The 12,953-nt window shown below is 23.3% G+C and overlaps 1 protein-coding gene across 1 annotated transcript in view; it reads right to left on the bottom strand.

Moving 5' to 3' along the window:
• Positions 1-12,953, bottom strand: part of LOC113367844 (basement membrane-specific heparan sulfate proteoglycan core protein-like) — a 111,981-nt gene that overhangs the window by 85,862 nt on the left and 13,166 nt on the right. The window contains exon 2 of the mRNA XM_026609421.1: positions 2,039-2,152. Coding sequence (XP_026465206.1) covers positions 2,039-2,152 — 114 coding nt within the window. The remainder of the gene's footprint in view (positions 1-2,038; positions 2,153-12,953) is intronic.

Genomic DNA, 12,953 nt, shown 5'->3' with positions numbered 1-12,953 from the left:
TAACACGTTAAACGCCACGATAATATCAGGGAAAAATCAAATAAACCATGGTAACTTTGGAAGAAAATTTAGCCCAAAATGTATCAAGGAAATTTAATGTATCAAAGAAAATGCCTTCTACCGAATTGTGTATGTCAGACATATATCTCTGACATGTGTTAAAAATTACTCATGTCGGACATATATGTCTGACAGATATCGGTAAGAAATTCAAAGTGTCAGACACATATGACCTGCAAGGCAATTAACGTGTTAAAACATTAAAATAAAATAGCTTGAAAAACCCCAAAACTGGAATTTACCCCCCCCCCCCCAATAATAATTGTACTATCAATTTGATTTGCGTCTAGGTTATTTCCATAGGCCTATAATAATTTATAAATAAATTATGCTAAACCTTTTGATTATAAACATTAACGCAATTAATGCAGTTTATTTTATTTTTTATTATTTTTAATTATTAGTCCGCCGCTGTACTATTTATAAATGCAATTAAATATTTTGTATTTTTTTTAAATATTTGTCAGAAAATTATTATATTATATTAGCATTTGGATTAATTTCTTACATACATAATAATTTAGTATATTACAATAAAATAACTCAAAAAAAATTTAAAAAATCTCAAATTAATCTCTGACGTTTAAAAAATTTACATTTTTTTATTTACGCCTAGACTTTTTCCATAGGCCTGTAATATTTCATAAATTATGATTGTGATTAAAAGTAGAACCAAAAATATTTGTAATAAATAATAATTAAAAATATCAAATAAGCCATTTTTTACAGATTTTTTTTCAATTAAAAAAATTTTCAATAAAAATTTCAATTAAAAAAAATTGAATAAATGCAGATAGGTTGAATAAAAATATAAATATAAAAAAAGAATTACAATAATTTGAAAACTTTTCGAATACTCAAAGCGAAAACTACAAGTAGTACAGAGAGTTGAAAGGGTTTAGAAAAATAAATAAAATAAATAATTGGGTTATTAATTCTGTAAAAAAATGTGAATATAAAATAATTATATTATTTTACAATTTTTCACTTGAAAAATTAGTAGTAGTAGTGTTCTAATAGGTTCAATAATAAATATAAAATATATTAAATTATAGTTTTGTAGACACAAAAAACGAACAATAAATATTAGAAATATTATATAAATTTAAAAAAAATTGACTCTAAAAGCTGATTTATAAATAATATTGCAACGGGTTAATAATTAAGGCTTCGATGATATTTTTTTCAAAATATCAAATTTTTGTTAGAACTGTTCGATAAGAAATAAAATATAGAAGAATTATATTGGTTATATCAGTGTTAAATTGATGTTAAATATTGTATTAGTTAACATTCAAATTTGTTAAAATTTTAAACCCCATGCAAGTATTTTTTTAAAAAAATATACTTAATAAAAAAAAGTATACTTAAACCTTTGTGAACTTCGTATAAACAATTTGCTTATAATATTTATTATATAATAATAAATAACATAATACTTAAATATACAATAGATCATGAAATTCCCAAATAAAAATATATATATAACGCAAATATATATATAAATATATAGTCCCACGTTATGAGAGCTTTAATTATAATAAATTGTGTATATTAGGGTGGTCCTTAATATGGATATTAAAGAATTTATTTGCTCCCAGTTGCTCAAATAAATACAAATCGAAAAAAAAATCTCTGACAGTTTTAGCTCCTAATATTAACTTTAAGATAGTTTTTTTATAAGTGAATAGTATTTTATAAAATAAATCAAATTTTTGTTGTACATTTTTTATTTATGATAAAAATAAGCAAAACAATGTTATTCTCAAAATTTTTCTTCTTGCTAAGCTATATAATTCTGAAAAATAAATCAAATTTTACTCATGTCATTTTCATAAAAATCTTTGGTTGGAGTGCGGACTATCATAAAGTTAATATTATTTTTGAAGCATTTGAGCCCCTAGGAGCAAATTCGAAAATATCCATATTAAGGTTTACCCTAATATATATTATAAAATTAATAAAAATTAAAACTTACGGCAATCCCTTTCGTCTTCTCCTCTGGAACAATCGTGCCTTCCATCGCATTTTTGGCTTTCAGAAATGCATCTTCCATCGTCGCACCGGAATTCATTGTATTGACAGGTTTCAGCTGAAATAGAAAAAGAATGAATAAATAAATAATATGTTTATACAAATTATATATAAGAAAAAATCCCTACAAAATCGGTCAAAAAATCCCGAAGTAGAAAAGAACACATCTAATGAGTAAAGTTTAGTCTAGATTGAAACTAGAAATAAGGAATAATTAAATAAATAAGAAATAAAAAAATAAATAAGGAACTAAGAAATAATTAATAAAGGTTGTAATTTCAAATGGATCGGAGATATGGACTCTAAGCAATTTCCTTTATAGTATCAAAATCTGGTGATACTATCATGAGAAAAATGTTTTAGTCTGTTAATTAAAGCACATCATATGCTACGTTTGAATATATTTTTGTTATAATATTTTGTTATCAAAATTAAAACTGTGGTTACTCAAATTTACATAGTCTATCTTCTATATTTTTATATTATCAAGACACCAAACATCAAACAAAATTACGTCAAAATATTTTGATCTAATTTGTGTTATCGACGATTGTGTTTTTTCAAGTTTTAACTAGTTTGTCCAATATAGGAAGAGTTACAGTCGGAGCAATTGATTTTTATGCTATATATATATATATATATATATATATATATATATACATATATATAATTGGAAAATGATATCATCGTTTCGGTAATTCGATCCTGGAGGAGATGTTGCAGGAGCAATTTGCAATTGCTCCAAATACGTGCCGCCAGTTTAATTGTTATTGTAATTAATAACTTATTAGATAAACAATATCGTATCACTTACACGAATGACTAACCAAATACACACACACACACACACACACACATATATATATATATATATATATATATATATATATATATATATATATATTAGGTTGTCAAATATCTCCCTTCCGCTTTTTTGCTCTTGGTTTATAATACAAAAAGGCGGAAGGGAGATATTTGACAACCTTATATATATATATATATATATATATATATATATATATGTGTGTGTGTGTATATAAATTAAGTAATAGTGTATCTTCTTTATCTCATAATCCGATTTAAAAATTGAATTCCGGTACTATTAGAAAAACCTGTTTTTTGTTAAGAACTTTCTTCCAAAAATATTTTCTGTACTGAGATAACAACTGACAACACTCATTACTATAAATTTGAATGAAAAATACGATTAATATTAGAAAGTCTTAAAATCAAAGTGTTCATTGGCAAGTTGTAAAGTAATAAATCCTTTTATAAATCAATCCAAAATTAATTTAAAATACCAGTTTCGCGTTTTGGCGTGATTTCACAAAAGTTTTGTTCTTCACTTATTATTACTATTATTATTATTATTATCATTTGTAATTTCTCTTAGTAGTTTCTTTGTCATTCTAAAAGGACACGCAACATGATATGATATGATAGGACAAGAAAGGATATTATATTATATGATACGATATGGAATTCAAGAAGTTTTAGGAAAATTTATTCAATGTCTAAAAACTTTCAAGCTGTCTCGTGACGGAATCATTTGACATGCACACGAATACATGAATGGATAAAATATACATATTTATATATAAAATATATAAAAATTGATATATTCAATTTATCTATTCACGTTTATTTTTAATCAGATTTATAAAATGAAATAAAATATATATTTTCTGAAAATAATTTTAAAGTGATTTGAGTATGAATAAATTGACAAAATGTAAGTGTTATCAAGTTATTCTATTATACATATTCATTCTGTACGTTTCAGCGGAAGATTTAATACAATAACAAGTAAAAATAAAATTTAAGTATATACATGAAAATTATGATATCAGTTAATTTTCTTCGAAAAATTTTAATATATGAATTTTTTTAAATTTTAATCATGTTTTTTATTGCAATATCTGTTACAACTGCTAAATAATATAACATCTAGTAACGTAAGTGAATAATAACAAATATAAATTAAATAGAGTACAAAATAAAGGATAGCATTTTCATTAAAATGATTTAATATAAAATAAAAGCAAATAATAATAATAATGAATTTAGTAAATAAAATAAATAAAATTTGTGAATAATAAAAATAATACTACAAAAACAAAGTAGAATTAAAACAGTAAGTGACAAATAATAATAAATTTGAATTCATGAAATTAAAAAAAAAACTTCATTCAAGTTTATCAATTTCTAAGCAATTTCTTTGCTGAATGCTGACACATATATTGAGTGTATAAACGTACAGAATAAATATTCAGTATTATTCATTGTTAATGATTTTCCAAAAAAAAAATTGACAGAAAACCCGATTTGCTAATTTTATCGATTTTTCAAGTCATTCCTGTATGGTAATATCATTATATTTTAAATTTTCATAAAGAAACCATATAAAGTATTTTACATCATTAGAATCGTTTTAAAATTCTTAGTTTTTCTATATATCCCAACTTCGTATTTCAGAAGGTTTGGCCTATAGGCGAGTTACAGTCTTGAAATGCAAGGAAAATTGGAAAATCCCAAGAACACACTAAAATTGCAAAAAATGTCTGTGAGCCAAAATCTGTCTTTGTGGTGACGTTTTTACAAAAAAAATCTGAACCAATTTCAAAAATTTAAATAGAATTTGAAAAAAACTCGTTTTAAATATTTATTTGAGACGATCGGCCAAGCCGTTGATTTTTCATATATATTCAAAAAGCTTGAACCGATTTTGGAAAATTCAAAAACCGTTTGAAAAATCTTAGTGAAAATCGATAAAAATTAGACAACTTTAATAAAACTATGTGCATATTGATAAGGTTCATAATATAAACAACATTTGAAAATATTATAGGCCTACAAAAAGTAGTTTAATTACAATGTTAGAAATTTAATAATAACATACACCGTGTATGTCCTAAGACCAGTCGAGTACTTACAAAGATGTACTCGTTAAAAGACAATTTAGTTAAATTATTTATAACATTTGAACTAGTTGTCTAAAGTCTTCAGTATGTTAAGCAAATTTGTACAAAATTAAATAATATAAAAGTTTGTCTAACACTATAACACTCTACAGCTACTCTGTATACTCAAAAATCAGTCACAAACTAATATATTGATAAAAATTCACACATATCGAGACGTTTATGCAACTTTAAAGGCAAAATGACGCTCACACCTAGTTAGCTAATTTATTATATACACACATATATATTTATATATATATATATATATATATATTTATATATATATATATATATATATATAATTATATTCATATATGTATGGATATATGCAAAATGCATGAATGTGTAACGCATAAATTCGCTAATGAGTTCACTTTACCCGTTATCAGTTTGAAAACAAAACTTATTTAGCCGATAACAAAACTTAAACAATTTGATACTAATATATGTATATATATACACATATGTATACATATATTTAATGTATTACAATTCAAATCAACAACGATATATAATATAGAAGTCAGTTATGGCTACGAAATAAGAAACCTGATTCTAAGAACATTACCATCGAGACATCTCATAAACAAAAACGAATAATAAATATATGCATTTCATTTTGTTTCGTTTCATTTCAATTTAGATAATTTGTAATAAAAAATATACAAGAGAACGGTACTTTCAACATTAGAAATGATAAAAAGTCATACAAATATATGTGAAGATCGTAGGAATTTAATTTCACTAGAAGAGCAGTAGATTTATATTAATATGTAAACGAGTATATTATATTTATTAACTTCCTTAAGGAAAAGTTTATGTTTTCATCGATTTGCTAATTTTATGTGCCTTGTCTTAGTAATTAAGAGCAAATTGAAAAAAAAATTGTCCAGGTTATAGCCAAAATTCTTAATAGATTTTAAAAATTCAAAAACTCTTCGAAATATATTATTTGGGAATAGTGCTGATTAGTTTTGGACAAAGATCGTATATTAAAATTACATATTTTTCGATGAAACTTTTTATGTCGATATACATAATGGTCTCTAAGAACATACTGAAATATTACGATCCTACGAGAAGTCGTTTAATTACGAAAATTCATCTAGCTTTGAAAAAATATGATGGTCAAAATTTGTGTAAAAATCGCTTTTGTGATGTGGTGAGTCAAAATTTTAACATCACAAATTTAAAACTCATTTTTTTGGAATCAGCAGAAAATAATTCTACAAAACTTCTCTAGGTGAGTAAATAATGTCATTTGTCTTAAGCATGATGCCATACACTACTAGTTTATTTTTATATATAACTTAAAAACAATTTTGTATTAACTTGACGATGAATCTAGTTTTCATCAAATAGGATAAATTACCAAAAAAATGATCCTGATCCAAAAATAAATTATACATTCACCAATTATTTTTTTTATTTAATCAAAGCTTCGGGGACCATTGTTCAGAAATAAAAAAAAATACTGTTGAAGATTATGTAATGATCTCAATTATTGAAAAAATCACTCCCGAAGTCACGTTTTACTTTAGAATAATTATAATAAAAAATAGGCTGCTCTATATTTTTAATTTGAATTTGATGCACGATCAATTTTTTGTGAGTGTTTATTTTCAATTTTAATTCATGAAAGAATTAGATAAACGGTCATAATAAAATGATACATATTATATAAGTATATATATAATATATATATATAAAACAATACATTATATATATATATATATATATATATATATATATATATGTATTTAATTCTAGGGCTCACTATAATTTCGTCTAGACTTCTAACGTGATACAACATTTAGTATAATTATTTCTAATTATACATATATATATATATATATATTATATATATATGTATATATATATATATCATCTATTAAATAATAATTTGACTGGACGTAAAATTTATTATATAAAAAATAAACTAGTAATGAATTCCAAAATGTAAAACAAGACCTAAACTATTTTAATTAAAATGCATTCTTCACATCTTTGCTTCAATGATTGATTGATTAACAACTTATATGCAGATATTAATATTTATAAAATATATACATGTATATATATATATATATATATATATATATATAATTCAATATACTCGCTTTTACAGTAAGTTTTAATTTACATACTAAAATTTTCTTGCATCAATATGTCTTAAAATAATTAAACTGTTGAATTAATGGTCTAATTTTTTAATATTAAATTACAGTAGAAAAAGAACTTAAAACGCGAAAAATAGTTTTAAAAAAATTAAAAAACAGTAATAGAATTCTTCTTAATAAATTTAATAATCAACTGATAACTATCATGTAAAAGATAAAACAAATTGCGTATATTAATACACATTTTATAGGTCTAACTTTTGGCATTAGTACAACTATTGTACTAATAGTTAAATTACTTCTATGCAAATAGCATTCTTACATCTTATTAAATCACTAAATCATTTCTAATTATGACACCTGTCATCAATGACACCCGAGTCGTGCCTCTCACATTCAACAATTTAAATTGTTTGTTGAATGAAAAGTTACTTGTAATAATATTATTCAAAGTAAGGTCGCATTACTAAGAAGTAACATCATTTGTAGTAATATTTACGTTAATTTATATAATTAAGGAAGGAAAATTATACAGTTGTTGTGCAATTTGATATATTATCAGATAATTGATCGCAAACACGGCCGATTTGCCATTAGTTCAATTTTAGTTGTTTGCACGCTCCATAGAGGCGCCACTGACTGTAGCACGTAAATTTACCACTAGGTTTTAGTCTAGATAAGATTTATTTAGATAAACAATAATAATTACTTCGAATGAATGAAATGTAAAATATTTTCAACTAAATAACAAGTGTGTTTTGTTTATAAATTTTATAATGACTTTGATGTCAAACTAACATGATTTTCCTGCGTGTAATTTGTTCAAATAAATATGTTTCTTTTGTACCTTGTTTGCAAAATATAATTAGTGGTTTCACAATTAAGAACCATATCATCCAAGTAATATTATATAATAAATTTAACGACAACAAATTGGAAAAAACAAAACAAAATGAGTGAATAATTAAGAATGAATATCGGACGAATATTGTTGAAATTTTTAAAATTGTCGGACAAATTGCTTCTATGTTTTATTAATTTGTAAAACAATTTTTTTTATTATTATATATTAAAAAATATGAAAATAGATTTTTTCATAAATATTTTGGTTATACACAGATGTACACATTTGTAGTATGCATGCGTTTATTTACTTCCTGTAACTTTTAAACCGTTTATTTTAGATTAGTGAAATATTTGACAAATTTCTACGAAATTAAAAAATCTACAACATTTTCTAACATCATAAGACCATACTACAACTCGGTATACTTCAAAACAGTATTTATAAAACATGGAAGTGACCAGAGTTGATAGAGATGCATTGGAGTATGCATGCATTTATTCACTATATCCCCAGTAACTTTTAAACCATTCACTTTATTTTAGTAAAATATTTGACAAATCTCTGCAAAATTAAATAATCTACAATATCTTCTAATATTATGAAACCCTACCGCAACTCGGTATACCTTAAAATCAACATAAATATAGAGATACAAAATATATCTATATAAGATCCGAAAATACCTCGTTTGCGTGCTCACTGATTATAAAAATTATTTTGGAATGATTTACATTATTGGACTAATAAGTTAGGCCCAAATTATATATATATATATATATATATATATATATATATATATATATTTATTGTAGAGTTTCGAACAAGAATCCAAAAATAATACAAAATAAAAAACAAGAAAAGTTTTTAAAAAAACAATTTCTTTATTTAATTATTTGTTTATTGTCGACGTTTCGGAACTAGGTACGTTCCATCTTCAGGACATCTGTCAAGAAACATGATCTTGATGAGATTTTAGCAAACAATATGTTTAGGAAAAGAAAATAATAAAAATATATCATTTTTATTTTGAACATATTATCATATTTCTGTACATTATTATATTTTTTACAATTTAATTCATTATTTAAAAAAAAAAAAAAAAAAAAAAAAAAAAAAAAAATCTATTTTCTTTTCCTAAACATATTGTTTGCTAAAATCTCATCAAGATCATGTTTCTTGACAGATGTCCTGAAGATGGAACGTACCTAGTTCCGAAACGTCGACAATAAACAAATAATTAAATAAAGAAATTGTTTTTTTAAAAACTTTTCTTGTTTTTTATTTTGTATTATTTTTGGATTCTTGTTCGAAACTCTACAAAATATACACAAATCCAAGACTCTACCATTCAATATATATATATATATATATATATATATATATATATATATATATATGTATATATATGTATGTATAATTTTGTTTTTTATGACTGCAGTATCGCAAAATTATGAATCAAATCGTTCATTGAAACTTTTATTAGCACGGATCGATAAAATTATAATTGTGTAAACATAATTATAAATAAATATTTATAATATATATATATATATATATATATATATATATATATATTATGTGTGATTAGTTAGTGCAATGGTTTGTTTCCTGTGAACAATAATGAATGAAAAATAAAAATCAAATGTAAACAAAACGCCTTCGCTGGAATTATCTGATTAATTTTCTGCTGACACAATTTATATGAATCATATGATATACAAATACATTTATATATATATATATATATATATATATATATATATATATAATATAATAAAGTTTAGATTTTTCTGGATATACACTACACGCCTATAACCCAATTAGATCAATAATTTTTTTTTAGAGAATGCTTAATTCAACTTTCGAAGTTCTCTACAGAAAAAAATGAGCTTTCAGATTATTTTTATTGAAATAAAAATTAAAAAAAATAAAAAGACATTTGATCAGTTATCCAGCGAGTTGAAAAATGACTTACTAAATAAGGATTTGATAGGAGGGTGAAAATTTAGGGTTGTTCTGAAAAATTCCAGAAAAGTGCTAGACACAGACCACACTTGATAAAAATAAATTCTGTATACAATCATGCAATTATTAAAAGAAAAATCAAATTTGCAAACGTTTCGAGTGTTGGTTGAGCTCATCAGTGTAAAAATTTAAATAAATAAACTAAAATTTCATAATTCATATGGATTACAGATAATACAATAAATTTTGAAACTAATTGTTAAATAAATTACTACTATTTATCTTTTTTTTTTAAATTACAATATTTATTACAGCTGTTAAATAATTTAACATCTAGTAACAATGATGAACAATAGCATAAATTTAAATAAATAAAAGTACAAAATAAAGGATAGTATTTTCATTAAAATGATATTCGTAGTATGATGATTTAATATAAAATAAAAGCAAATAATAATAATAATAATAAAATTAATTTATAATAATGATTAAATAATACTAAAAAAGGTTAATAATACAGGTAATATCAGAACATATTTTAGGTTTTATTTGCATAACACTAATTTTATAATCAAATTTATTTATTCATTATCTCGATTATGATAACATTTTAAAATGCTCAATAATTTAACTCGTAGTGATAAATATCGAAGGAAAATTCAACACACTAATTGTTCGTATATGGGCGACACCCGTACACACAGGTCGTCAAGTGACATAGAAATTTAATGTTCACCCTTAACTTCCTCTTCTAAATTTTTGAAGGTTTTTTTTGTTTTTTGTTTTATATAATGTGACATTAAAAATACATACAAACATGTTGTATTAGAATTTTTTTTGGTAAAGCAACGTTTGCCGGGTCAGCTAGTATATATATATATATATATATATATATATATATATATATATATACATGTAATAATTTAGGGTTTTCTCGACGTGAACAGTTTGAAGCGAAAATTGTTGAAACGTGTTTAGTTAGATAGTTATTCATCAGAACTATATATACAAATGTATATACGTATATATATATATATATATATATGTACATATATGTATATATAAATGTGTATGTGTGTATATATATGTTTGTATATATGAATGCAACGATAATTGGGTGTTTTGTTAGTGATGCATAGAGAAAGCACGTGACAAAATTAGCAAATCTGTTGCAATTAGGTCTATACACTGATTTTATTTATATATAGATCAAATATGTATATATATATATATATATATATATATACATATGTATATATTTATAATTTGAAACTAAAATTTCTGAAGAAACGGCACCGCCGATCCTCGCACAAAGATAATCTGTGGCCTTAGTTACATCGAATAATTTTTAAATTTTTCAAACCAATGTCTCTTCAACAAAATTACTTAAACGACAGATAAATTCAAGCATTTGTTCCTTTTTTAAATCATAATTAGATGTATGTATAATTTGTATATATTTTAATTTTCCATTATCGTTATATTTCTTGTCTTCTAAATAACATCTGCAAGTGATATGGAAAGATTTTTTCAAGTTTAGATATGTGTACTTTTTTCAATTGCGTAATTAAAAAAAAGAGTTATTAGTAATAAGTAATTTGTTTTATCTTCAGTAAAAATGTGTTCATATTGTTTTAAAATAAATTATAGTTAGCATTTTAGTAATTGATTGTTTATTTCCTCAAAGTGTTCTTGACTGATATCAAAAATCTAATCAAGGATCCAGCAAATAGAAATACTATAGCATAGATTATGTGTTGATCAAGCAATCTATTTTTTTATTTTAAATGGTTGGATTATTTCTCTAATTTTTATTTCTATTTCTATTCTATCCCTTTTGGGGTCACCAACAGACCTCTACCTAGTTTTAAATAAATCTTTAGAGATTCGCTCCATTGATAATGTAACTAAATAGAGAGACAGGTTGTTGTAGGTGTTTGTGACTTAAGCCAATTTAAATGAGCTCATTTCAAATAGCAAAAATTTAGGCCGAGGTTAAGATTTCGCACACACGTGCAAAAATTCGCAAAATAAATGATAATAAAGATGAAACAAATGTTTTTGAGTTGAAAAAAAAATCTGACATTTAAACATCAAAACATCTCTTCGCATATCACTTGCAGATATTATTTAGAAGAAAACAAATCTTCGTAATTGAAAATTGAATCATAAACAAGTGCTACATGCATTTTATAATTATATACAAAGGAAAAAATCGTTTTAATTTAATTTGTATGTTGTTTAAGTAATTTGTTTTAAAATAATATTTCAGAAATAATTTAATTTAATTTATTTTTTTCGAGGCATTATATATTTGTCTAAAATATTAGTTTATCATATTCCATATTTGATTGCTACAATTGAAAAAATCTAAAATGTATAAAACCGTAAAAAAATTATTAAATTTCCAGCAAATATAACTCTTTGATGAATAAATTGAATTTATGATTTTGTCACATATTTCAATAATATTTCTTCTATTTTTTCAACCAAAATTTTATTTCAAGTATATTTAAGTATTTACATTATGCAAAAATATTTTTTGTATTCCATAATTTAGTTTCATAGTCAAACAAAATGCTTTTGCTCTTTTTAAAATTTATGCCATTTTTTTTCATTACAAGTCTATAATTTTTTAATTTAATTTGCTAAATATTTACTATATTATGTTATAACTAAAATTGTGTTTTTTAATTTAATTTTAGAAAGATGATACAGTAATTTCTACATAAATTGAACTGAACTTTACGAATTATTTTTTTTTTTAAGTATACCAAGTTATCCTATGTCATTATTGTTAAAGACAATAATATAGCTTGCTCAATTTTGTAAAAGATTGTCAAATATTTTATTTATTTCAGATGAACCGTTTAGAAGTTACAAGTTGTTGTAGGGTTATGACATACAAATCAATATTATATATAATTCAATTTTGTACAAATTTGCTAAATATACCATTTATAT

Source organism: Ctenocephalides felis, unplaced genomic scaffold (genome assembly GCF_003426905.1).
Source record: "Ctenocephalides felis isolate EL2017-DRISC unplaced genomic scaffold, ASM342690v1 CF-g0.4_SCAFFOLD_01170, whole genome shotgun sequence".
Lineage (NCBI taxonomy): Eukaryota > Metazoa > Arthropoda > Insecta > Siphonaptera > Pulicidae > Ctenocephalides > Ctenocephalides felis.
This window is presented reverse-complemented; position numbering and strand designations above follow the sequence as displayed.